At 34.1% G+C, this 27,491-nt stretch overlaps 1 protein-coding gene across 11 annotated transcripts in view; it reads right to left on the bottom strand.

Annotated features, from left to right (window-relative positions):
• Window positions 1-27,491, bottom strand: part of Prosap (prosap) — a 165,910-nt gene that overhangs the window by 72,832 nt on the left and 65,587 nt on the right. For 9 of the 11 annotated variants that reach the window (XM_053770166.2, XM_053770169.1, XM_053770170.1 and 6 more), the window contains 2 exons: window positions 17,047-17,206; window positions 14,121-14,138 (listed from right to left, as the gene is read on the bottom strand). In XM_053770166.2, coding sequence (XP_053626141.1) covers window positions 14,121-14,138; window positions 17,047-17,193 — 165 coding nt within the window. In that variant the 5' untranslated portion in view covers window positions 17,194-17,206. The remainder of the gene's footprint in view (window positions 1-14,120; window positions 14,139-17,046; window positions 17,207-27,491) is intronic. The other 2 variants (XM_053770168.1, XM_053743539.1) reach the window with 1 other exon arrangement.

Below are 27,491 nucleotides of genomic sequence, written 5' to 3'. Positions count from 1 at the left end.
AGAAAATTAAAAATGGCATTTGTAGCTATTCGGTTTCTGGAATTAAGCAGTTTTGAAGATTGCACAATAAACTTATCCTGTCTAATGACAATAACATTAGTTTGCTATAATACTCTGGGAGCTTGTGACCTTGTGTGATTAGTGTTAGCGACTGCCGTAAAGCGTTTCCCTTGTAGTCAAACACGATTAAAATATTGTATTCTTGATAGATGTTCGATCGATAGTCACCGCGGAATATCTTTTTGACGTAAACTTGTTAATAGAAGATGTGACTGATGACGCTAAAAAAGGGTGTAGTATATAAGTATATTTTAGCATCGCATAATGTTTGGCATGTTGATCTTGAGGAACTTATGTACACTACATCGCATAATATAGACTGTCAACATTTTGGGACTGATGGCGGTCAAATGGTACTTTTGACAATCAAACGCATATTTTGATGTCAATATGTAATATTCTTCTTAAGTTTCAATATGGCCATCCGTTATAATTAAAATTTTTTTAAAATAAAAAAGTAAAGTTAGCTTTCGTCAGTCCAGAGTGATGTTCGATCAAGGGCCGGACTATGAGGAAGATTCACGGGACGTTGCGCGGCGCGTCGAGCGTGTCCGAACAACGCATTAGTCCGACCAATCAACGCTTTAGACCCGCCCAATGAGTGAGGTTATGTCAAATTCAAGTCGAGTAAGAATTAGTAAGCCAAATTATCAAATGATCTTACGAAGAACTTTAATATTAACCAACAACATAGAGTCTCACCGATACCTGCAGCTGTAAAAAGACTACACCCGAGCTACAAGGCCTCCGCAAGCGTAAAAATACTGTTGATGCCAATTATTGTTCCGAAGTACCTACCTGAGATTTCCCAGCTACACCCAAGTGTGATTCGCAGAGCGTTTCGACCGCTACGGTCGCACTGTCAAATTTTAACAAAGACAAGAATGAGTTTTACTATATGACTTTACATTATTTACTCTGTACTGTAGTTATGAATGATTGATTTCATTAATTAATAATAATGATTTATTTTGCAAAATACAATTTAAAATATCCGCCACATGCTTCGTCAAATATTTTATTAATCTAACAGGAAAAATATAATAAAAAATATGGTTGTTGTATGGTTTTAGTAATTGGTACTTAGCATGTTTCTGTTTAGCCGCATTGTCCGCTGCTGACCCCGCCTCACGAACGAAATCTCTGATATGAGAAGCAGCAAACGTACTTACACACGTTGCGTCCCAAAGCAAACATCGTCCCTTTTGCCAGAGAACCAAAATCAAGCCATTGGGACGCTTGCCATCCGTGCGACTTAGTCCAGGTGGTTCCAGAACACAAGGAATATTTGCACTTACCATAACGAATTATATCATTAAGCGCATGATGTCTGGGAAATCTACCAGCACTGATGAATGATTGATTTTGGAAATGATTCCTTCCTCAAAAAAAAAATACGGATTGTAATGACCGCACAGCCGCAGCGGTCGAAACGCTCTGCGAACCACCCCCAAACGAATTAAATATTAGAATATTAGACACCCCTTTACAACAGCGGAATTTGAATTGATAAAACAATTTTCAAACCTGTATTTTGATAACTTTAAATTCAATTTGATCAATACTATCTTCCAATATTTTTTATACTGTTGCACTTAAATGCCGTTAATTTAGAAGGTAATTAGTTTAACTGCGTTTAAGCGTAACAATGAACCGAATTTAATCTTCAAATTAAAATATATTCATAGTTTAGCAGACTTGAAAGCAGTTAAATGCCGTTAATCACACAAAAGCCTAACATGAATTAGTATCATAAGTATAGTTTTATGTAACTAAAACAACGTTATGGGATATAACGACATTTAAGTTACCATGAAGTCATGATTTTTTTAGCATTTTAATAAATATATTTTTTAAATGAAATAGTAACGCTAAAAAGCCGTTACTCTTTACGAAGCGGCATTTTAGTCGATGACTCATAAGATTTTGGTATCATAGATAATATACTAAAACGCAAAAAACGTTTTATTATTATTAAAAAAATGTGTTTCTAAAATAATAGGTTAGTGATTAGATAGTATTTTACTTGATCTATGTTTTGGTACCTTCAAGTTTTAAATAAGTGTTGTCATTTATGAATGACATCGATTTAAATTTTTACCGCGCTTTTCGACGTTTTACTCGAAACAAGCCTTTGGCAAATAACGGCGTTTTAGTTATACCAGGGCAGTAATATATTTATTTTATTTATTTATTTACGTTGATCATTATTTGAACCGTCTATACATATAAGCCAGTAGCACCAGTTAATGTAGTAAAGCAGTGGGTGGAAAATATAAAGCAAGATTGAAGCAAAAAGTAGAACTCCTTGATGAATTCGAACTATTCGGAGTTGTATCAGTCGAACAAGCCGTCAGTTTATTTAACATAAAAGCGCCTAATACTGCAGCTGCAGACGAGGGAAACGTCGAAACAGATTATGCGCTAAATTAAGACCGCTGCCCACAAATCGTCGCCCACAGTGAGCATTTGCATTCGATAGTAATCCGCCTCAACCAAAATCAATGAATAAACTGCCATACAGAGGATAATGTCTCGAACAAAATAGTTTTTAAAATAAAAATGTTCTTTACCTATCTTACAATAACAAACATAATCGTAAAGAGTAATACTTATCGTATAGAAGTTGACTAATATAGGCTGATGATAATTATTTATATTCCAATTACTTAAACTAATTCAGCTGTTATATAGTCCGCCAACATTTATTAGAAATTGGCGCATTCATGGGGTAAAGACGCCAATGTACCTAACATTTAAACCTCCTATAAACCGCGGCCTCAGTTTCAGTGTTATGTTATGAATAACACGGTATATGACTGATTCAAAACAAGTTCAGTTTAACGATCTTTTAAAATATTCAGATTATGTCAGATGAATCAATTCGGTACGAGATGAACTAATTGATCATTAACATTTAGCATCTGCTAAATTTTATTTTATGACATAGATATTAAAATTTTAATGTAAAAATTTATACGACAACTTCATTTTATTAAGTCGATAAAATCTAATGTAACTGAAAATTCTAATGTAACCAAGAATTTTAAAACTACAAGTGACAGTGTAGAAAATCCAGTTGAATCTGGTCTTAGCATGATAATGCCGCAATTTATACTTACAAGGACGAGATATGACGCCGCCGCCGATAATCTGCCTGGTGGCAATTACATGCAAATCATGTCAACCAGCTTGTTGTTTCGCCAATAATACAACCGGTATCTCTTAGTATATCGGTTTCGTCATCAGAACATGCAGCTATTAATGCACCAATCTTTTTTTATTACAGAAATGTCTCGTGTTTAAATATCTTGTTTCCATCAATATGTATATTCGGTCGTTGAATCATCATAACATGTGATTCAAAACGATAATTTTCTTGAATGTTATCAGCATTTTTTTTATAAATAATGCATGTGTATTTTTTTTACTTCATATTAGTGAGCCATAAAAGAAAACATTATTACAGGCAAAAGAAAAGAATGAAGGAAGTCACAATATTGATGAGAAATCAGAATCAAATGGTGCACAGGAATATAAATGATAAACCATATATTCTAATATCTAGATGAATCACAAATGCTCTGATTCCAATACAATTTAATATACAAATAAAGAAAATACGGGAATGCAATCAAAGCTAAATGTCATTTCTGAAGCATACTGAATCATTTCGACGTTGAAGAATAAAAGGCCTGGGGCATATACAGCCGAGACACGATTTTCATAAAGAAGGATCTACAATGTTGCTGTAACTAGTTCCGTGTCCCGGCTTATCCTCAATCTGGATTCTTAATTGAAACGTCATGATGATAACCTGCAGACACGGCTCTGATTATACGCTACCGGTCCAGCCCGCTCTTGATTTTATAAGAATGCTGATCTGCTGCAGTTATTTTAGTCTTTGCTTGAGCTGTTCTGAGTTGATAGTCATTTGTTGTCGTTAAGTAAGCACTTTTATCTGATTTGTTATCTCTTTACATATTTCTTTTAATGATTTTGTTTCTGTCACTTTAGTGATTATGTTTGTGAATAAATCATATAGTTAATTGTTTATCATTATTATACGCACATAACATTCTCCAGGTCTAATTTGTTTTTTTATCACAAAAAAAAAAAAAATTTGCTTTTTAATTACTAACTGTTTAGTTAGATCCACCCGTTTCTTCATTCGCAATCGATATCATTCCCATTCCAGTGCATTCAATTCCAGATGCACATAACTTGCGGGGATCTGTAAAGCCGCAGAGGCACGCCCCAAACGGGCCTTAATAGACCTCCGCAGATGAGTTGCTTCACTTCCACATAACTTACTGTTCCGTGAAGAATTCCAAATTACTCCTCAGCTATCCCTTTAACTTTGAGTTGTATCTATTTTACGCTTGAGTTACAAACACCAGCAAAATACAAGAAAAGGGCACTAATGATCCATGTACGTAACTATCCAGGAAATGATTTTAATAACGTTGTACTGTTTACCATCTTTCTTCCTAAGCTATTTGCAATGATTGTTAGGTCTAATTGGCTGACTAATCGCTTCAGTTACTGAGAGTAGATACTTAGTTAGTATTTATTTATTTTAAACTTTTTACAAAATTGCGTATTTTTCTCGTCAATCATTTACAAATAAATTATTGTAGAAATGCAACTCTGACACAATGGTACAATCTATCAGAGCTGATTGTGTAAGTACCAGATCCACCCTCAATCAGCCCATCCTTCTCACCCTCGTCACGGTAGTTGCGTCTGGCACGCGTTGGTCACTCAATGATAAACTGTTTGGAGGACTCACTCCATCAACTTGATCGAATTAGATATTACTTAATTGTCTATACTCAAAATTTACATGGTCGCGTGTCTTTCATACAAGTATATCCTTTTTCATAGCCAATTGTAAAACTGATTTCAGTAGACACTTTACTTTGTTACAAAATTCGTTACAATTCAAAGTTGTACTTGTAATCGTGTTAGTTATTCTAGTTTTATTGGCTTCTATAGTGATGTATATTCAAAATTCGCCCTTAGGTTTCAAATACAATTTAGTTTAATCCATATAATGTAATTTGTTACTGCGATAGTATATGCAGGTCAGTCAGCGCACGGATTGGATTATAAATTTATTAGATCCAAGCCGACACTCAATGGATTTAATTCTATTAGACTTAGCTCGTTGAAGGATAAGTGGGAAATCAATGTTTACGACTGAGAAATCTGAAATACGAGCCATAAGCTCTGTTCCTAATATTAGAAACGCGTTTTAGTGTTTGTCCGTCGTTACGGCTACTACGGTGATTTTGCAGCGAATGTAAATTTAAGTGGCAGGTTATGACTGTGACCTATGATCGAGTTTTCATTAATTTTACTACTGAAAATAGTTTAAGTAACGGAGCTTTTGCGTAAAACAAGACTACCTGTTAACTGTACATTAACCGTTAGGTTATCTGAAATAGTTATTACATAATCATCACATAATATACATTATTATAAATAAAATATAAAATATATTAGAACAAATCACACAGATCGAGCTAGCCCCAAAGTAAATTCGAGACTTGTGTTATGGGATACTAACTCAACGATACTATATTTTATAACAAATGCATATATAGATAAACATCCAAGACCCGGGCCAATCAGAAAATGATCAATCATTATTACATGCAAAATATAATATTTTCAAATATATTAGTAACATTCGAACTTGCATATAATTTTCAAGGTTCAATGGATTGGGGGTATATTTTGCATATTGAGATACCAGCGCCGTTTGCCTTGAGTAGACGGAAATATAAGAAAATCAATATGTTTCAATTTTTTTTTAGTACAAAATTTCAAAAAACTTGACCAGAGCGGATTTTAGTATCTTCCTCGGGATAGTTTTCATTTTAGTAGGTTTCATTTTAGTTGGTATTTTAGCAATTTTACGATTTGCATCTTGTTATGTAAGTATGTACCTACTTTGTTTTGAAGGAAATCTACCATATCGTGTAATTTCATCACTCTTTGTGGATTCATGTGGATCTCCAATATGTCACCGATACATATTTATTAATACCAATTTGATCAACCGAATTCGGAATAGTATATGCGTCCTTTATAATTAAGTATTGCACAAAAATTTTATGTAACAGATGAGTCAGCTTCTCATAACATAGCCGCAAGAGGTCGAGGGGTCAAGGTTGAAAGCGACAATCTGCATGAGAAATAAGCTAATAACGGTTTATCAGAAGCCTTTGATGTAAGAAAAACAAACAAGAATATTTTGCACGCTTCATCTTCTAGATACGTGAATGATATAAAGGGTAATGGAAATATCTTCTCTGAGCAAAATTAAAGAGCGCTTATACATATGATTGCGCTTATATGATGATAATATCTAGAGATTTTTTTTTAATTTCATATACTTAGTTCTAAATGAAGACATTTTTTTTCCAGAAAAATCAATATGTAAATAAAGAACGCCATGCCACTAAGATTGGTTGATTTTAATGAAAGGAATATGATTAAGGTTGAACCATAAAGCACTGCTATAATGACACTTTTTTTATAGAGACGGTTATAGTCTGAGCGTTTTGTGTTCAGTAAATCAAGCGAAAACTTGATAAATGTGTCTTAGCGCAAGTAAATATACGGATTGGCGAATAAATTGCCAACACCATTGATCAATATTGATTAATTAGACGCAAAGAACAGAATATTTGATTGGTCAATCTTCTGTCAGAATCGCTGGCAGGCCAATCAGGGATCACAATGATTAATAGACGTAGTTTCCATGCTTCTACAATCGTTTCTTTGTGTTACATTATATAATAAATCCATAGTACTATAATGTTAGCTGAGACGGCACGTTAACTAATGAGATTAATTTTAATTAAAGTTAAAATTGCTTCTTGGGTGTCAAATGGTTTTGCTAGACAATAAAGTTTGATAATAAATAGCGGGCTGTCCTGGTTTCGCTTGAGTAAAACCATAATTTAAAGTAGTATGTCAACTGCTGAACATTTCGTCTATTTCTGTGCCAAATTTTTATCAAATCGGTCCAGTAGTTTTTGAGTTTTTCATAACAAACAAAAATTACAGGACTTTTCTCTTTATAATATTATATGGATGATTTTAAAACGCGAAGATGTTTATCATGGCTGTTATAGGCAGCCTTTTTGTGTTAATGTTTGTTGTTAAAATTAAATGTGCACTTTCTCACCTGACTTCCATCTGATAACGAGACATACAAACTCAATAAAATTATATGGTCTCCTTTGGTCATCACTTCAAAAGTATATAGAACATACAATCGTCAACACATGTCTAGAATAACATAACACATATAGATAATACTTTTATGTAAGTTGAAGCTCTAAAAATCCAGAACCGTGTTGTGAATTTTCATTACAAATTGATGGATTTATCAGAAGCCTTTGATGTAAGAAAAACAAACAAGAATATTTTGCACGCTTCATCTTCTAGATACGTGAATGATATAAAGGGTAATGGAAATATCTTCTCTGAGCAAAATTAAAGAGCGCTTATACATATGATTGCGCTTATATGATGATAACATCTAGAGATTTCTTTTATTTCATATACTTAGTTCTAAATGAAGACATTTTTTTTCCAGAAAAATCAATATGAAAATAAAGAACGCCATGCCACGTGGAAGTGTGGGGTTATTAAAGTTATTATTAAAATTATTCTAATATTTTCTAAGACGAAAAATTCAAAACATTTCCAAGTAGTGGTGAAGTTAACTGTAGCAGTAACGTAGATGAATGCCCAAAAGAAGACTTAATTGTGGAGGCTGTACGAGACTGCTCGTATTAAGTGCTGACCAGTGTAATTAATTCGATTTCCCTTTAAATGGCAAGTGGACGTGGCTCGTAAAAATAAACGGACGGATAATTTTACGCCACATTAGAATTCTGGTGCGTGCGGTTGCTATTAACATCTCACCATCGAGTCGACTCGCAGTGAGACGCAGCTAACCAATCACAGTGTGACATTGTGACGCAACGACAACCACACCGCAATGTGATTGGTTCGCTGCGGTTCACTACAAATCAATTCGATAGTGAGAAGTGAAATATAAACCCGCACTTCGCCTTCTGTTCCTAATGCCAGCTATACACTATAGGCACACAGTTCGCCGAACTTGAGGCTTTTGACGTACATTGCTGGTTTTTCCTAAGCACATACAAACTAGGCACGCAATGTACGTTGTTTCGTGCTGATTTGGTATGCAATAATTTAGTTAAGGATTGCAGCAACGAATTAATTTGCTGGTAAGTCAAAAATACGATGGTGATCTAGTGGTCTTTTAACAACATGCAAACCAAATTCCATCAAAATCGGTCCAGCTGTTTAACCGTGAAAGCGGAATAGACAGACTTTCGCATTCATAATATCGGCGGCAGACGTCGTTGTTCCGAAACTCTAGTAGTTTATAGCAATAAGAAATATTTTTAAAATTCTGCTTGAAAAAGTACCTGTATTTTTTTCTGAAGATATGCTTAGACTATAAAAGTGTAGACTATAAAAAGATATTGTGCTGAATATTGTATCGTAAAGGAAGTTTAGAGTGGAACAGACCCATTTTGTAACAAAGTAAGCATAGATAAAGACAGAAATATGTGTTTTATTCCATTTATCGATAATGAAAAGTGAATTGCAAACTAGCACTACGGCGTCTGATCGTCACCGTGCATGAGACAGTCTGGAGAGGTCAACGAACTATTTGTCACGTAGTTGCATTCCATCAAACCTTGCAGTTTTACACATTCTTAGAAACCACAACAAAATAAAATGTAAACTTAGCAACTCTATATTTCGATAAATATTTGGAAACGGTCCACTAATAGACTACCTTTATAGTGGACCTTTTTTATTTATTTATTCTTCTTCATGGTCGTATCCCTCATAGCTGAGGGGTCGTGGTCATTACGTGGAATTATACACACACTATAGCTTTCTTGGCATTAGTAATGGAGTGGTTTGACATTGCCTTCTTCATTTCACACACAAGTTAATAATCAACCAGTCATCAATTAACTATACACGAGTCAGATTGGTATACAAACTCATGTGGCACGAGTAGGATTCGAACCTGGGACCTTTCGTTCCACAGGCGGGCGTCTTAACCATTACATTTGTTTATGCGTAGGTATAGTGTTAGTTAAAGAGCATTATCTAACATTCATATAAATGCCAACCCATATTCGAGCATTCCAAATTCGATTATCTCGAAAAAGAAACTCATTTCTTTTTCGCCAGCCAGTAACAAACCAGTCCTAAAAATTACATTAACAACTATAGCACCTAAGGGCGTTTAATTCGATTGGTTTGAAAAGGCTGCCCGCTCACGTATAATGGAGGCGACTAAAGAAAAGGGTCGCGACATTACTGGCTCAGGGCTAAGGCTAGGCTGTCCACAAAATTAAGTCCAAAATACAAAAAAAAAAAACTTAAGAATTTTTTTTGCAACGCTTAAAGTTCGATCGATTGGATAAAATACTATGGTCGTAGTATAAGAAATAAGATCAAAAAAAATTTTTCACGATCTCATAAACAGAAAATATTTTTTGGATCTACTTGAAACGCTTCCCATGTTTTGTCATTCGTTTTCTCGTCAATAATCTCGACTATTTCACGGACGATAAAAGACCATTATCATATTGATTTTAATGAAGTTGACGCGTTACAAAGTGACCAATTAGCGAAAAAACAAACATGCAAATTATGGAATTTATAAAAAATATGTAGTTATATAAAAAAACGTGAATTTTTCGCGCAATTTCATATTCAAAGTGGTCACCATATCGGGTGAAATATTTAAAAGCTGGTTACATCACACGCGACATTTCCATGTAAGGTAGTGGCCGTACACTTTACTGTTGTTTTATCAAGTCTTCACGAGATTGAATGATGGCTGCCTTCGTTTCTACAAAGGGCACAGCGTTTTCGAAAATATAGCGGCAATAAGATTTGAGAGAATGGGACATAAAAACCGACATTGATGCCAAAATTTGGCGGCTTCAGTAAGTATATATTGATGATTTTTAACAGCAGGCCGTTAGCGATGTCAGACGTTTTTAGGCGATTTGACTTACAAATAAATATATTTTGATTTGAATAAAATGTAATAGTTAGGAACTGTTTTGGATATATTGAATTATTTTATTCTAAAAGAGATTTATTTGAACAATTAAATATTTTAATTATATAATATACATTGTGTGTTTTGCGAAATGTAAAACCGTTTTAATTACTCAAAACTATCTAAACGCATAATCAATTCGTTCCAGATTAAGATAACATCTTGTTAGGTAGTAAGTAACAGATAGCGTAAATTGAATCTCAGAAATTGATAAATTTCAAATTTATTTTTATCGTGTACCTATTTTCAAATAGATATCAAAAGAGATTAAAATAACTTCGCAATTACAAAGCAATTTAGTACCTACATTGAAATGTTATATGTCACATATTATCATACACTTATTTCATGGTCGACTGTCAATCAATCGCGTAGCTACCTGTGGGCTTCCAAGCTCAAGGGGTCCCTCGAACTCTGACTTACTATAAATTGAACTAGTAAAAAATTGACCCACATTCTGAATATAAATAAACCAGATTGTGGAATTGTCTGGATGAAATCGCTTTTAGCGAAAAGTCCGTCTACTATTATGGTGTACTGTACAATAAAAAGTTACTTAATTCATTCAGATTCCATGAACGCGATTTAAATAATAGCAATGTATTTGAAAAAATCTGGGCAATTCCCAGACCAAACGCTTTTAAATAGTTGGGGTACTAGTTTCATTTTGGCCCAGGGGTTTTGCATAAGTTTCTACGCCACTGCTGTCAATAACTTTATGATAGTAGTCCTACCTTGACAGGCTTGGATATTTAGCAAGAATGTCTTATTTGGAGCATTGAAAAGTATGAAAAAAATAAGGAAAATTCTTTACTTTAAACTGGTGTTCAAAAATTAAATGAGGAAACGGAACTCCTATTTAACAATAAAGGTTCCTTTACAGGAAAATTTACTTTTAAATACTTTTGTATTAAATACGCTTTGACTAATCTTTCTTTAGTAGATTTGATCCAACATTTGAACAAGAACCAATTATACAACTGTAATATTGTATTTTATATTTTTGCAATGATATTTTTAGTGACCAATAGTCGTAAGATCAAATTTGTCTACAAATTTGATCTAGCGACTATTGGCCACTAGACGTCGCGCAGCTGCGATCACGATGATGACATTCGTATATTACTCAAAATAGTAACTAGCGCCACCTACTTAAGTAGTATAACAATAGATGTCGTGGCCTATTAGGTACCTTTGCTTTTGTCTATGTATTGAATGTGACAACACTGAATAAATCTCTCTTCCGTTCCGCAGTTGAATTGTGCACGTAGTTTTATTTATTAATTAATCGTTTTTATTAAAATTATCACAATGACTTTAACTTTAACCTATGCAGAAAAACTCAAAGTATGCAAAGTATTTATCTAAACAACGGCCGCGCTCAGGTCAAAGTCAACGTCAAAATTGACTGATACAACCCACTCTAAGAAAGAAAGTATTTGATTTTTAATGTTTGTATCCCTTTTCTTTGTGTTGCTTACGTCAGATAGTATTTGTATCGCCTTTTTTCAGTTGCTTAGGTTAGATACTAACCCTATTATTCATAAAAAAGCTAAAACATACTTTTAAGTAATATGTTTTGTCACTATCGCATTTTATAATATATGAAAAAGACAGAACATATTTTAGCTTAAAGCTTAGTATTAACTTTTTCACGAAATACAGGGTTAATATTTTAGATCAGATTACACTCGGTCGTATTCTATAATAGTGGAAATTATCAGGCATAATGTTTAACAACCTTGAAATCACGAAGTTACTTCTCAGTACATGTATTTTCTACTTGCAGTTATTTACTAATACTATGTTACAGTCCGACCGGACATCCGCTACTTAACACAGATCTAATCTCCGCGCATGTCATCTTAAACAGATTTTATCGTTAAGAAGCTGAACATTGAACATAATTACAGAAATTACTATGTTGAATTCAATTGACTACACACTAATAATAAAGAAATAAAATAAAAATCATTTATTTCACACCATTGAGATCCATACATTATTTTAAGTTGAACATGAAATTAAATTAAAATTATTATTATTAAAATTTTAAAAAATTAAAATAGTAAATTGAACTTGATAATTTTACATATTATTTTGTAGTATAAGTAAAAACCTAGGCTTCCGTCTATGGTTTTATTTACGTTTAGAAGCTTTCCAGCTCAGGAGAACGCCTGCCTCGTAACACAATATATCGTAGCTCGCATGCACTCTAAACAATGAGAGTCCCCAAAGACAATGGCCGAAAATATTGGGAAGTTTCACTAAAGACAGAATAGGTAGCTGCTGGCTACTGCAGCCCTTTAGTTCCCGAATTTGGGTGAGTTCGGCGGCACAGTCCAGTGAGATAGGTATAGTTGGAATGTAGGTTACCGTTACCTACATGCATGGCTGGTTCCCGTGATCACGCGAGAAAATTTCACGCGGCAGCCGATCGGTCACGACAACGTGTGGTTTAAGGCATTAACACGACATCATTCTTGTTGAATACATTAGTTTATTAGAGCGAAGTTCTCCAGAATCTAAGCTAAATAAGTTTAGAGTTAGAAGGTTGTTATACGATAACAATTATTGTGTATTGCAGTACATAACAGTCATGCGTAGTAATCTTAGGCTGAACTTGGCAGTGTAGTAGATAACTCCAAGCCCATTCGATCCGTATAGTCCCAGTTAACTGCGTTCGGGGGTCGTACCATTAAATTTGTAGTTATGTTTAAAAGGATTCTTAGAACTGGTTTATATCAAGCAAAACATATGAATTAAACCCACGGTAATATATAAGTCTGTGATTAAACCTAGTGGTTAGCTAATCGTTTAAAAACTTGCTTGAAAATCAATTAAGTTCGTGTGAAACGATCATTAGACACATAATTTGGTAAATTCTAGACTTTTATAAGTCGGCCAAATGAAAATAGTTAAGAATGACGTTTCGTCGCATTGTTCGATTAAATTTATAGCAGAAATAGTGAATACAGTGCGCCATGACACAATGACTGCATCACATACGATTATGCCCGTCGTTTCTCCAACCATTATGGAAGATTGGTCATACAAGAGCGCAATTTCGCCAACAGTCGAAGCAATTGTATTGAAAATGACGAATAGCGAATAACACCCGCACACGCTTTTATTCCCCGTGACCAATGACATAATACTCAGGAAATTGCTGTGCTGTTCTTGTTTTTGTTATATTTATCACACTAATCGAGTGGGACTCGTCATGGGGTGAAACGGTACTGTAATCGATTTTCATCATCATATTTCACTTCTAAGATAAGAGTTTTGAAAATATTAACATTAATTACATTACACATTTATTGTACATTAAAAGAATATTGTTTTCATCGATAAATATAATTTGTAATAATAATGAACACATACGACTAAAACATATATTTATATACATAAACAACAAAATAAATTTCTATTTTTTTTTTAATGGAAAAATTACACCAAACTTGTCATAAAATTTGTTGGTTTTAATGAAATCCTTAAAGCATGACCTGAATATTAAAATCTAGGGTATATGTTAATGGACTTTTTATAGCATAGTCTATGATGGAGCTATAGATATGCTATCATGCAATAAATAGGGGTTCACATGCAACGACCGAAGTCGTGGGAGTTCTATTTTTGAAAATTTGATTCACTATTGGCGACACGTGGGAATTCAATAAAATAGTTTTAATCACGTTTCATTTGAATTAGGAATTCTTTAAATTCAAATAATTCCTAATTTAAATTTAAACAATTCCCAATTTAAATGAGGAATTGTTTAAATTCTAATTAGAAATGTAAGGCCCTCGTGTCACCAGTTTCGGTGGCATATCTCAAAAATAGTATTCCGCATGGCTCATGCACCCGGAAACATACGTCATAGGGTTGCAGGCTACATATAAACTTCACATACCCTGTACCAAGTGGCCACCTGTGCCAGGCGTCGAATCACCACCGAAAACAATATACAATACATAATTACAATAGTGTCATACGGAAATTAAATACATTTTACATAAACATACTTGTCCAAGCATAAAATTTACTTAATAGTCTACAGATTATAGTTAAAATTAAGTATATTAAGATATAGGTAAGTATTATTGTTATTAATAAATATATCTACAATATTATCAGTCTACCTCGACCCACTCAAACGCGGCATTAAAAAATTTGATTCGATAAGACTGGCGCGGATTTAAATGTCTACCAACAATTGAAAGAAATAAAAACAAGAAGCAAATAATTATATATTCTGAAAGACAAATTATAAAATTTTAAGTTGGAAATATTAGTAAGGACGGGGAATCCTTTGGAATGTTCAGTAAATCCCAAGCATATTTTCATAGAATCATCAATCAAGAAGGGCACGCACTTTAAAAATCTAGAAATATTGAAAATGCGGAAAAAAGGCCGCGGTGAAGTTTGTTGCGCCGCTTCTTCTTCACCTGCGCTTTGGAAGTCGGCAGTAGACTTAGTTTAAGTAATTTTTTTGACGTCAATAAGTGATGTATATCATCCTATATTGAATAAAGAATTTTGAATTTGAATTTGAATTTGCGAATGTTTATATGAGTGAGCATCTACTTTAACAGATTTCGTTATGCCAGTAATATTGCCAATCTATATATACGGCTCGATCCGTATAAAAAAATTACAGAAGCCGTCTGTTGAAGTAATATTGTACTTTTTATCCCGAAGATACTACAGGAGCTGACTCCGGAACGCGATTAGTAAAACAAACCTAGAATTGCGTAAATGAGCTTAAATATTAAGGGAAGTAATTCAGTTTCCAAGTATAATCGAACTCGTGGGGGATAGCTCCTTAATTAAAATGTGACATTTAGTGCCTACTATTACCACCACGGACGGCGTAATGTGCCAATTGAAAACGTTTGGCGTGACCGAGGCGAGTGCTTTTAAGAAATGACTTCCCAGTAACGGTAATCTGGGTACTGGTTTGTTGTACAGTCACCAGCATATCAATAGACACAAAATAATTATAATTTGACAAGTGGTTGTTTGTACCTTTCTCTTTCATCTGAGCCTTTTCTTCCGAGCCATCGCCCAGGGCTTTCCTACTTTTTCGTCTCCACTTCGCACGGTCGTCAGCATCCCTAGTGGTCAGACCATTGGCACGCATATCATCCTTGATGACTTAATGTGGCTGACTGTACCTATTAGTCAGATTGTCACGTCAAATTTTTAAGATCTTAGCGATATTTGTTTTAATAAATGCTGGGATGTTCCGATCAAATGTTATAAGTGTTTTAACTTACTTAAATGAACAAAAATAAAACTCGTGTAGTATTGTGTTATACTTGTAAGATGGTGAAGTGACTAAGATAGCAAAGATTTTACAAAAGATGTTAAAATGTAAGTACCTAATTAAACAAATTATTAACTGGAATTATTTGAGGAAACTTTATCATATGAAACAGCTTCACAAAATAACCCTAATTTTTATATGCCTAAGAACTAAATAAAGAACAAATTTAAAGCTTCAGACGATAAACATAGTCTTAAGCAAAGCCTAGGTTTTAAGTCCACCAAATTAACATTTTTCTAACAAAGTTAAATAAATAAATAAAATTATAGATAAATCAATTGTTGGAATCCATAATACACGTTGCGCTTACCACATCCAAACACAAAAATATGATATTGATGTAATGCAGCGGCCGGTAGGAGACATATTTATTGCGAGCAGAAAGGCCCAATGATGTTTTATTGTAACGTTTATTGCAATTTACGATGCCCCCCGACTTGTCCCGCCCACGGCTGCCCACGTGTGGACTTGCACTTTTGTATGTACAAATATTATACGCAATTCATAATAATCCATAATACATTTGCCTATGGAAGGGAATGACCAATTGAGGGATAGAATACTGAATTAAGAGAAATATTTTATAAAGCTTATACATAAGAGAACCTTCTAGAGCTTTAATTACGCATATACACTAGTATCTCATAAATAGAAACGATTAACTGAAAAATAAAATTCACTTAATCTAACTCTAGATATGATCCAACATATTTTTTAAGCCAATATGTATTGCTCAACAGTACAATTCGATTTAAAATCAAAATGAAGACAAACAATCGTTAAGTCTTCTACTCGATTCCATTAATCGGTTTTATCTTCTCGATGTCATTAAATGAAAACGATTCAGAAAAAGTTCTCGTAATGAAATTTAAATTACTTAGTCATTATTTCGTGGGAGACTATTATTTAAATCAACCCTTCTTTCAAAGAATAATTATATATATATATATATCATACTTAGGATTTGAGATATTGATTGCGTAAGATACATGACGAACGTCATTGCTTTCAACAAAATCATTTTGTATAAGTATGAATGACGAGAACAAAGTCATGTGCAATAGAATATAACGATATATGCACACACTGGACATGCTATTATTTATGTGGCATGTGTCTCGTCGCGAAACTAACATCGTAAAATAAGACATGTCATGGCAGTAATGTCTTTACGTCCAGTATTTCCCAAATTAATTACAAAAAATCCAGCGTAAACCCAATTAGCTGCGTTTGAGACCTTATGGCACTCCACCAGCAAAATACTGGGAATCTTTCCATCTATGTCAAATGTTGACTACCATAGTTTAAACCCTTATTGGGAGTTTGTCCGAGTTAACCTTGTATAAAATATTTTATTTTTACATATGGAGGGCAATCGCTTACGTGGATGTGCTTGTGTGATGTGATTATGCGGATCTATAAGCGTCTTATACGATTTCCTTCCATAAAGTTTTTTTTCTTGTGGAATGTCACATTTTTGATGATGGTGGAAATTCTGTTAGATACGCACCTTCGGCAAGGCGGCGAGACACTGCTGCTTGACGTCCCACACCAGCTGGTCCCTGGGGAACTGCAGGCTCTTCTGCACGTTCAGCTCGGGCACGTGCACGCGCACTAACAGCCAGCCCTCCCCCCCTTCCGAACACTCCCCCTCCATTACGCTACGCCATCTGGAAAGAGCGAAAAAGTAATGTTACTTCTAGAATAGAATCCCATTTTTTTTCCAACCGAATTGGTTTTGGCCGAGTTAGACTTTAGTGATGTTTACCTATTATTAGCTGATGAGGTGGTTAACCTGTTGGATTTCTACAGCATTATGTATTAGCAGACGAACCTGACTAGTATTCGGTAATTTTATGAACCAAAATATGCTATCGATGAAGGATAATAACGCAACAAAATCTGCGCTTTAGTTGATAATTCACTAGGCTGGAGTTTGAAATGGAAAAATGTAATTGCAAACTACTGCTGATGTTGCCAGAAAACTATTGATAATACCACGTGTAATGACCGAGACCCTATGTAGACCTACACTTAATATGCGATTAAGAAGCATTTAACTTATTGGTATAATGCTTGGCAATGGGTAATTACTTTCTATTCTTGTCGAATTGAAATATTTCGACAAACGTGTTTAACTAATTGTAGCATATATATAGGCCATACAACGACCTAGTATGTACTCGTATAACTATGTCGTCTGACGAATAACTTTGTATATAGCTTCTACATTATAGCTCTAAACCTAATGGTTATTGTTTATGGACTAGTTGGTCGGTCTTACGAGACAAGCTTACAGACGTGGGCCGTTAAGTGTGGTTCATTATTATTAGCCACTTACCAGCGGTGCATAATCTGCTGACGTCGAAATGCAAACCTAGCAAACGTTTACCAAGCTACACTGGGCAGTTCTAATAATGAGGAAAATAAGGTATCGTATCTGGGATGCAGTAGGTAGTTTTAATTACAATAATAGGGCTTAAGTAAGTACTTCCATTATTTTCGCCCAATTTCTTACTAAAAAGTCCGGCGCTCTAGATTAGCTCTTCTAGATTAGTCCGTGGCGAATTTTTTGGGATAAAACGGGAATAGTGGCCGTTCATCTCTGTACACAACTTTTCCTAGTTACATCCAGAGTTGGTAAAATTGAAATATTTATGTCATCTTATATATAAACTGATGACATTTTGCCCAACAATGATTAAAAAAATCTAATCGTCTAAAATTTACCTAAATTTAAGTTTACCTTCCAGAGTACAGATGAAGAAATTTAGTAGAAAAGATTGCCAGAAAAGGATGTGTAATTATGATTGCTGTACTGAACACATCATCAACGAAAGGAAACTCTAGGAAAAAATATTGAATCAGGTATTCGTAAAGGCTGCGGTCCGGTTTGGTTTCTGAGAATTTGTCACTTAATATGCATTCGATTGACGACATACTTGGCCATATGAGTTGGCGATAGGCGCCGGATCGTATCAGCTACGATTACTAAGAAACTGTTAACAAATAATTAGGTGCCATACCTCGCCTGTTTATCTGCCGAATGATAACAATTAAATTACTGTTCATTAGCACGATAACCTAGATTCGGCGAGTAATTATTAAGGGAGTAAAGTATTTTTTAATCAGCATACTTATTAGAATCAGAAGTTTTGATAAATTCATTCAAGGATAGATCCGTGACTGATTTAGTTACTTTGCTAAAACAAAGCAGACAGCGGGATTAAAAGTACCCTATTTGTTATTCCAGGTTATTTTCTATTCGTGTACCAAATTTCATAACAATCGGTCCAATAGATAATGCGTGAAGAGGTAACAAACATCAAACTTACTTTCGCATTTATAATATTAGTTGGGATTGGGATTACTTTTATTTTAGTTATTGTAAGTAAACATATTTATATTATGTATGTGTGTAGATAACAAAAGAGACGGACAAGAGCCATAATCTCTTTCCTGTCGCGGACAAAAATCCTTAGTCTTCATTATTTCGACTTATATTTTACTTTAACACAAATTGGATATTTATCAACCTCCTGTTTATTGCAAGTTTACGATCCGCAGGCCCGCGCCATTGTGATGGTTTTATTTCCTCATAAAAAAGGCAATGAAATTAGCGCCCACTAATACCAGTTTCATAGAATGATTCGCTGAAATATTGTTTTATACTTATTTTATATACTTTAGGAATTAAGATCACTCTATATCTGTTTGCTGGTGTTAACGATCTCTGGGGCAAGTTTCTTTTATTTGGATAAAAAGTACCTTATTGATAAATCTACTACTATTTATTAAAAAGCAGGTTTCATCACGATGCTTTCTGTCACCGAATGCAGTGTCCGATGTAGAAACTAAAACATATGCTTTAGAAGGGTATATACAACCTCAAGTGAAATAGGATTGGAACCTGGAACATTAAGGTTCAAAAACGTCTTAACCACTAGTCCTACCGCTTCAATATTTATAATTAGCTTAAGAAAATTACTTTAGGGCTTTGAGACTAGTCCAATATAGTATTCTATAAGTAGCCCTTAAATAAGTCTTTATTTATAATTTTGCAGTTAATTACCTTAGCATTAATTAGTAACCTACATAAGTAATTAAGGTCGCTTCATCTAACCCAATTATGACAAAGATACGCAATGCGCCGGCACTATTAACTGTAACCAAGTTTTATCTAAGTTAAGATTATGTAATGTGTAAATTAAGAGATAACTTTTAGAGGGATAAGGGGACCATATAGTCACCTGCTTTGCGCGCAGTAATGGGTTTATACTCAGTATATTTTCCAGTTTATTCACAAAAAGTCTTGCGCAAACGCATGACTTGAATTTATGGGACTTTTAAAAAATTGTTAAAAGTCTGCGTATCAAGTATCCCTTACCGGACCAAAATATACACTAATTTATTTGTAATATTATTATTAATAAATTAAACTATATTTATTTAAAATATAGTCTAATTTATTATATGTTTTGGTCCGGGAAGGGATAAATAAAAACAATGTGTATAAGGTATTGACTGTCATACGGTGACATTCTCTGCCATGCCCATCAAACCATACCATACTAAAGTGCAGATTATAATATAAATAATAATAAATAACTTAACAATACATAAGGCAAGATATTTTAGGATACCTATGTAACAAACGAACGGAAACGAACGAAATCTTTTTTAGCCATTGATACACATGCGTTTCAACTACGTATGTCAAATGTCGTATGTCTGCAAAACCACACATATTTTAGTTGACCATTGTAACTAAATGCCACATTTGTATTACAAAGTCGTTCGAATGCATACAGAATGTGTCAATGGCCGATGTCAAGTGTAAATACTGATATTTCTTCATACATTTTCTGTATGATACAGCCAACAGCTCGTAAACCAACTCAAATTTATTGCGAATTCGCTTCTATTGCCACAACTTAGAAGACCGTGCAGAGTTCCTGGACATGTAGTCGCTCACGTTTTGTAGGAAATAAAATAATAATACCTTATTTTTATTCTTGTTTGTATTGTCAGTGTCAGTAATATGTACTTAGTGACACTGCATTCTGAGCACATTCCAAAGTTTACCTTCCATTTTATTGGTTTGGTAAATACAGAAAAAGTGTAGTATTCCGTTTAGCGCATAACTTACTTCGATTTAAACCAACTAGTGTTCGACACAACCTTCGGCCAGAACGAAAAATAGAAACCGGAAAACATAGCCTAAACAGAGCCAGTACTCCTTAAAACACATGCTTTCACAACTCGACGATGTTTAATCTTTATTACCGTGTTACAAATGCTTGCTGAGCCCTTATCTGCCTGCCCAGAAAAAACTCACAACGCGCGCAAGCATAGCCTTACGTTGCTTTTCCACTAAAGATTTGCTATGCGTTGCTATGAATGCGATTGATATCCACCACTCATTTTCATTGATTCACACATAGCATAGCACTAATGGAATCGGATCATTATTATGTTTTTATATGAATATTATTGAATTATTGATAAAAAATATTGTTATTATTAAGTGTGACCAGCTTGTCATATTACACTTGCTTTAATAAATAAGCTACAGGGTTTTCAGAAAATTAATTTCCACAAAGGAATAATTAAAATCAAATTGAAAGGATTGGAGGTACACAAATGAATGAATTTCAATCAGTTCTTCTAGAACAATCGCAAAAACTTTTCTATTAGCGTCGGTTTTTCAACGAACTTACTCAAAACTCTTTTCATCGTGCATATTATACTTGCTTGTTTAATTTCATGGCGGTTTTATGCGTAAAATTTCCGTTTCCTTGGCAATTAAATTTTGATTTCAATTTGTATATCCAAATCCTACATTTCCTATTAAAATGTAGCTAACAACGTGAAGCGGTGGTGGTGTAATGGTTAAGACGCCTGTGGATCGAAAGGTCCCAGGTTCTAATCCTACTCGTGCCACATGAGTTTGTATACTAATCTGACTCATGTATAGTAGTTTTCATCGACCACCACTTGCTTCCGCTGAAGGAAAACATCAGCAATTGCAGTTATAGTGTGTGTATAATTCCACGTAATGACCACGACCCCTCAGCTATGAGGGATACGACCATGAAGAAGAATAAATAAATAAAAAAGGTCCACTATTAGTAGTCTATTAGTGGATCTTTTTCAAATATTTATCGAAATATAGAGTTGCTTAGTTTACATTTTATTTTGTTGTGGTTTGACCACGACCCTCAGCCATGACGAATACGACTATGAAGAAGACCTACGTGAGACGTAATAGAAATATATTAAACGACTAGCTGTTGTCAGCGACTTCGTCATCATTATTTGCAATGTCAATGATAAAGATATTATATAATTTTAAAAATAATAATAAGATTGAAAAATTATTTTATTGAACCCACGCCCGTAACCGGGCCAGTGCTTTTAACCACTGAGTTATCGAGACCATGCCAGTTCGAATTATCAGGGGCATCGTTTCGATACCCGCTCGATTCCAGAATTGTTTCATCTCATTTTTATTTAGTTGTTTGGGATTATTTTAACAATATGTACCTATGTATGAATAAAAAAATAAATATCATTATAGAATACATACAGGTGATTTTTTTATACATTGGCTGGCATACTTTTGTCTATATGCTCTCAATCCATGATACTGAACAACTTTTTGCATGGGAGCAACCCAGAATCCCAAAAAAAATCGGATGTTCCATACTAATTTTACCTGAGGAAAATGTACTATGGATAAGCTGAATTTTTTTTTTGCGATAAAACAAACAAATGGAATGAAAAATTCCCTCTAAAGCAATGCCACCAGCCAGGTCTTTCATTACTTTAAGATCAGAGTTTCAAAAATCAATGCAGATACTCAAAGTATATCAGCAATTGTGAGATAACGCGTTAATATGAAGCAACACATTAAAGCAACATATAATACTGTACTAACTGAACCGTGGTGCATGTAGGCTGACACGGAAATGTTAGGACGAGTATACACTGGGCGAGTCGAGTGGTAAGCGCTGCATGAATTGCTTGATTAACACATTTTGGTTTGTAGGTTGATTAGCCGTTGTAAAACTTAAATTATAACTTAAAAAGATGAATAAATTCGTGATACTCAACTCTAATTATTATAAAAAATTATGATGTAACGCATAATTTTAAATAAATATAGCATTGACTTGCTATACTTGTTATGTTTCAAGTTTTAAATCTCATCTATTTTCCTGGCTTGGCCCATATAGGTAATTTTATGTAGACTTAGGTATATACATCCCTTACATGTTATAAAACAAAGTCTTCTGCCGCGTCTGCCTGTCAGTTTGTTCGCGATAAATTTAAATACGACGGCACGGATGTATTTCATGTAGTTTTCACCAAAAGATTATGTGATTCCTGAGGAAAGTGTAGATGTATAATTTATTACGTGTTTACCCGAGCGAAGCCGGGACGGGCAGCTAGTAAAAAATAAGAAAACAATTGTTATACCCACCCTACCAATTATAATAATTGTGACTCAATGTGAACACAATCACTGTCGTTTTACGATCGCAATCTACGGTGAAAATTAAAAACGTGAAATTCCATTCATCGCCCACTTGCGTCTCCTCAGAATTGTAGATGTTATAAAACAGTTTTATAATGGCTCTGTACAGTGGAGGCTTACCGCAATCTGATGCTAATATTTGTTTAGTCAGCGTGGGCTTGTGTCAGTGTGAATACAGTGCGTGTGTGGTTGAAGAATGAATAGAAGTTGACGGATGCCTGAATATTAAAGATAATCTTATGATTCGTTATTCGAAATTGATTTGTATTTATATAAGCAAAAATGGGAAATAAAATATGACCTTAATTAAGTCAAGGTAGCCCCATCATCTTGTCATGCAACATAACCTCCTGTTTATTGTAACTCAGGCAAGGCCCGGCGTTTCTCACAATCACAATGGCAGTCAGTATACTCCCCGTGAAAATTATAATCACTATAACACGAGACGGCCTTAATATAAAACATAAATAGATCCATATTTTATGAAACCCAGATTTTTTTTATAAGGCGAATAGAAAATGCTGTGTTCTGATTCAGACTTTATAAGAGACTAGCCGCTCGCTTCGCTCGAATAAAACAATAATAAAAAGTATGTCACTCCTGAAGGTTTCACCTATCTCTGTGCCAAATTTTATAAAAATCGGCCCAGTTTTTTTTGAGTTTGTTCATTACAAACAAAAATACAAATCTTTTACTATTTATAATATTAGTATGGAGTGAGGATAACATTGTCTATCACGCAAATTGTTTGAGGAATTTGATTAGAACAAATTGTGTGGGCTTTTATCAGGCTACAAAAATAACATTTTACGTCATTATTTAAATTTTTTCATACTATTATCAAACTTGCAATGTAAATATGTATGTAACTACGTATGTTCGGGTTCGGGTGGAAATTTACAACTCAACTTTCAAGTAGATGTCTTCAACCGATTGAGCGAATTTTTTTTTGATAAACATTTAGTTTGGACGACAATACATAATTATAGTTACCTCTAGAATTACTGCACGTGAATGATTTTTGGTCGCATCTTAAATACAATGCTTTTGATGACAATAAAAATTTGTGTCAGAAATGACATTTATGTATTATAACTAATTTGTTATCAAACGTGCCTTAAACTTCAACGTAACAGTGTAGACGTCAGGCGTTTTCTAATCAATGGAATGGTACTTTATCAAGAAATCCGTGACTATCACACATTTATATAGATTGAAATGAGATGGAGGCAATAAAGTATAGAAACCATAGCTATATGTACGGAAACAATGGAACGTAATATTGCATGTCATATAATATATATTGCGTGTATAAAGTGAAAATTGAAATAAAACAAAAATTGGAAAACAACGAATATATTATTAATGTGATGTCTAAGTTGAAAAATAAAACGTGTGAAAGATCATACGATACTAGGTTTTGCCCGCGGCTTCACCCGCGTGAATTTCCCACGGGAAAATTTCGATTTTCCGGGATTAATAGTTTCCTATGTCTTTCTCCTATATAACAAATTACAGTATGCAAAATGCATTATTTAAACTATCGGTTAAATTTTACATTATGCTCGAATAGGTAAATGATTATGCATACAGAAAACCTGTCACGTTACAAAATGATATCATGCGGGAAATACTAACAAATCATTAAATACTTCAATCGAGTGTGGTGAAGACATAACAAGTATTCGATATTTAATATTGCACAAACCAATGCAATTTCCAATATAAAGTTTATATTATATGTCACTTGAATCTTGATTTTAGAGTTGGGCATAAAATTATTATCTAATACTCAAAATACGGTATTGGGTTCTATGAGGATTTTATAAGCTACTTATTTATTTTAGAATGTCCCATACCGAACCGAAAGTTTCCGAAAATTCACGATCAAAAGATTGTACCTACGCGTAATTATATTTTACAAATACAATTAAATAATACAGTTTCAAGTAATTCTAGTTAAATTTAAAATAATGAACACATTAGCAAAATATTTTTTTCCGCTTTCGGAATCACCTTACACAGTTTGTAAGTTGATGCACCTAATCGAAGTCAATATTTTTTCAATATTTATCTTCCGTTATCGCTATTATACAGACTGATAAGTATGTACCGGTCAATATCAATAACGGGTATTAGTATATATTTATTTCATAGTTTTGCTATATGTTTAAATTGAATTCTCAATAATTTTAGGTAGCTTCTTTCTAGCTGTGAATAAGTCCCTCAAGACCAGATTTTAAAAAACAATCTCAAAATTTCAGTACATGTAAGCACGGTTCAAATGACAGTTTTTTTTATGCGCGTTAATAAAACGTTGGGATTCCATTAATTTTTTTTTCATCCATTCACATGATAAAATATTTTTGCGCCAACGCAACAGCCTCACGTGCACCAGAGTCGGGAGTTTCTTTTACCCCGCGCCCGTGAACACTATGATGCGATAATAATATCCATCGAAGAAGTCCCTCCAAGATTATCTCAATATCGTGCTCCACGTAAAAAAGCATAGTCTTCTTCGTAAATGTGACTATAGTTCTTAAAACGTAAGATCGAATCAGAGAATTGCGCGGCTGAACTCTTAGACGTATAGCTAGTCAGCTGATGATAGATTGTTAGAGTAATGAGTAACAATAAAGGATGTTTTGACTAGATTAGTGTTATGAGTTCATGATGAGCTCATATGTGAATGGAGGTTCAAACAAAAAGGTTTACTTGAAAAAGTGAAGCATCCTTAGCTAGTACTATTATATAAGGAAGTGCAGACGATACCGCCACGTACTTATCAAAATAACAGCACAGCTGTTGCTTTTGCCGCGATGAAATTACACGGATAAAAATCTCTCGTCTGCACAGACCTTTAGCTGTTATGTGGTTCTATCCAACATTTGTACAGTTACACAAAAAAGTCCGCCGTCCGAAGTTTGTGTGCACTTGATGACGAGCGGGGTCAACGTTCTCGCGATTTGGCCCAGCCATTTGTCAAGGCAATAAATTATTTGTAGTGTGAAATAAGTCAGCCGAGTGATTTTGTTTACATCGCTATGAATCTGTGGAAAATGAACTTTCTCTCGCGGAATTTCGAGAGAAAATTCACATCACGTTTTGTTGCAAATATGTGAATGTGAGCTTGGTTTATGTCTTACTCGAAAATTATGTTAATATTTAATTGTTTAAAGCTCCCACAATACCTCATACTATGTTAAATTACATGTAAATCCATGGGTATCACGTTTAGTGAGGGCTACATTGCTTCAATGGTTTCTTTTTTACATGACATACCCATAATATGCCTGGAAAAAGCGACTAAGTTAGAAGTAACTGTAATTTAAGGATTTCATGGCTTGCAAATAAATTATATGATACACTATATTCTCTGATAAATGCTAAGAACCCTTGAATGCAAATGCATATTAAATCTATAAAACTGATAAATATCCGAAGCATCCCTTTTGAAGCAATATCCAGTGATTGCGACTCCTTCAACGTGCATTAGCACGTAGGGTCACCAGATTTAATATGAAAATGGGAACTTTTCCATTTGCACTATACAAAAACTATAACTACTATACAAAAAAGTTTAATCGATTAGATAGATCTACGAGTAATTGACCCTTAATCATAAACTATATTTACCTTTAGTAGAAGAAGTTTGTAGAAGGACTAAGTAACCAGATTTTACGCGCGGTTCGCCGTTCGCGTTCTGCCCAATTTCCCACGGGAACAGTTCTTTTTTGAAGGTTGAACGGCACCCTACGTCCTTCTCTATACTGCTAACTACATATTTTTTCATTTTCAAAAGAGCTAACAAATAAACTTAGGTACTTTAGCATTTATCATATTGGTTGGGATTTTATTTTTTAAATGATCAAATGAATTAGTACAAAAATCATAAGTTTTAAAGCGAAATGAATAAAGAATAATGTAAAAATCATACATATACAAATGCGGGCCTTTCGTGGAGTATGTCAGCGAATTTTCATGTCATCCAAATATTGCTGAGTATGTCCGGGAGTTTCCCTGCTCATGGCAATCCTAGTTCCGTGAAAATACTTGAAAAGGAATTCGTCTTCTTCAGATAGAACAAACGCTTTTCAATCTAAAGTTTCATTTGATTTCACAACTTGGGTTCACGGAGTGGGAATTCTCTCTGCTCTGTCTCAAAGCGATATAATTGGCTCGGATAAGTTTTCAATAAATAAATAGTTTAGGTTCATATTGGAGCAACCCGAATTTTGACATGTCTAAATACTGTCCAAATTATTTGACATGTTTATAACTTCGATATATTTCAAGCTGCTACACTAATAGCTGGATAAGCCACGATATAAAGTGCTCTGTAATAAAAGTTCTATTTGTCAATGCGGGAACGTAAAAGGGATGTAAAATGTGAAAAGGAAAGTAAAGGAAGAAAT

This window comes from Plodia interpunctella, chromosome 4, assembly GCF_027563975.2.
Source record: "Plodia interpunctella isolate USDA-ARS_2022_Savannah chromosome 4, ilPloInte3.2, whole genome shotgun sequence".
In the NCBI taxonomy this organism is placed as follows: Eukaryota; Metazoa; Arthropoda; class Insecta; order Lepidoptera; family Pyralidae; genus Plodia; species Plodia interpunctella.
This window is presented reverse-complemented; position numbering and strand designations above follow the sequence as displayed.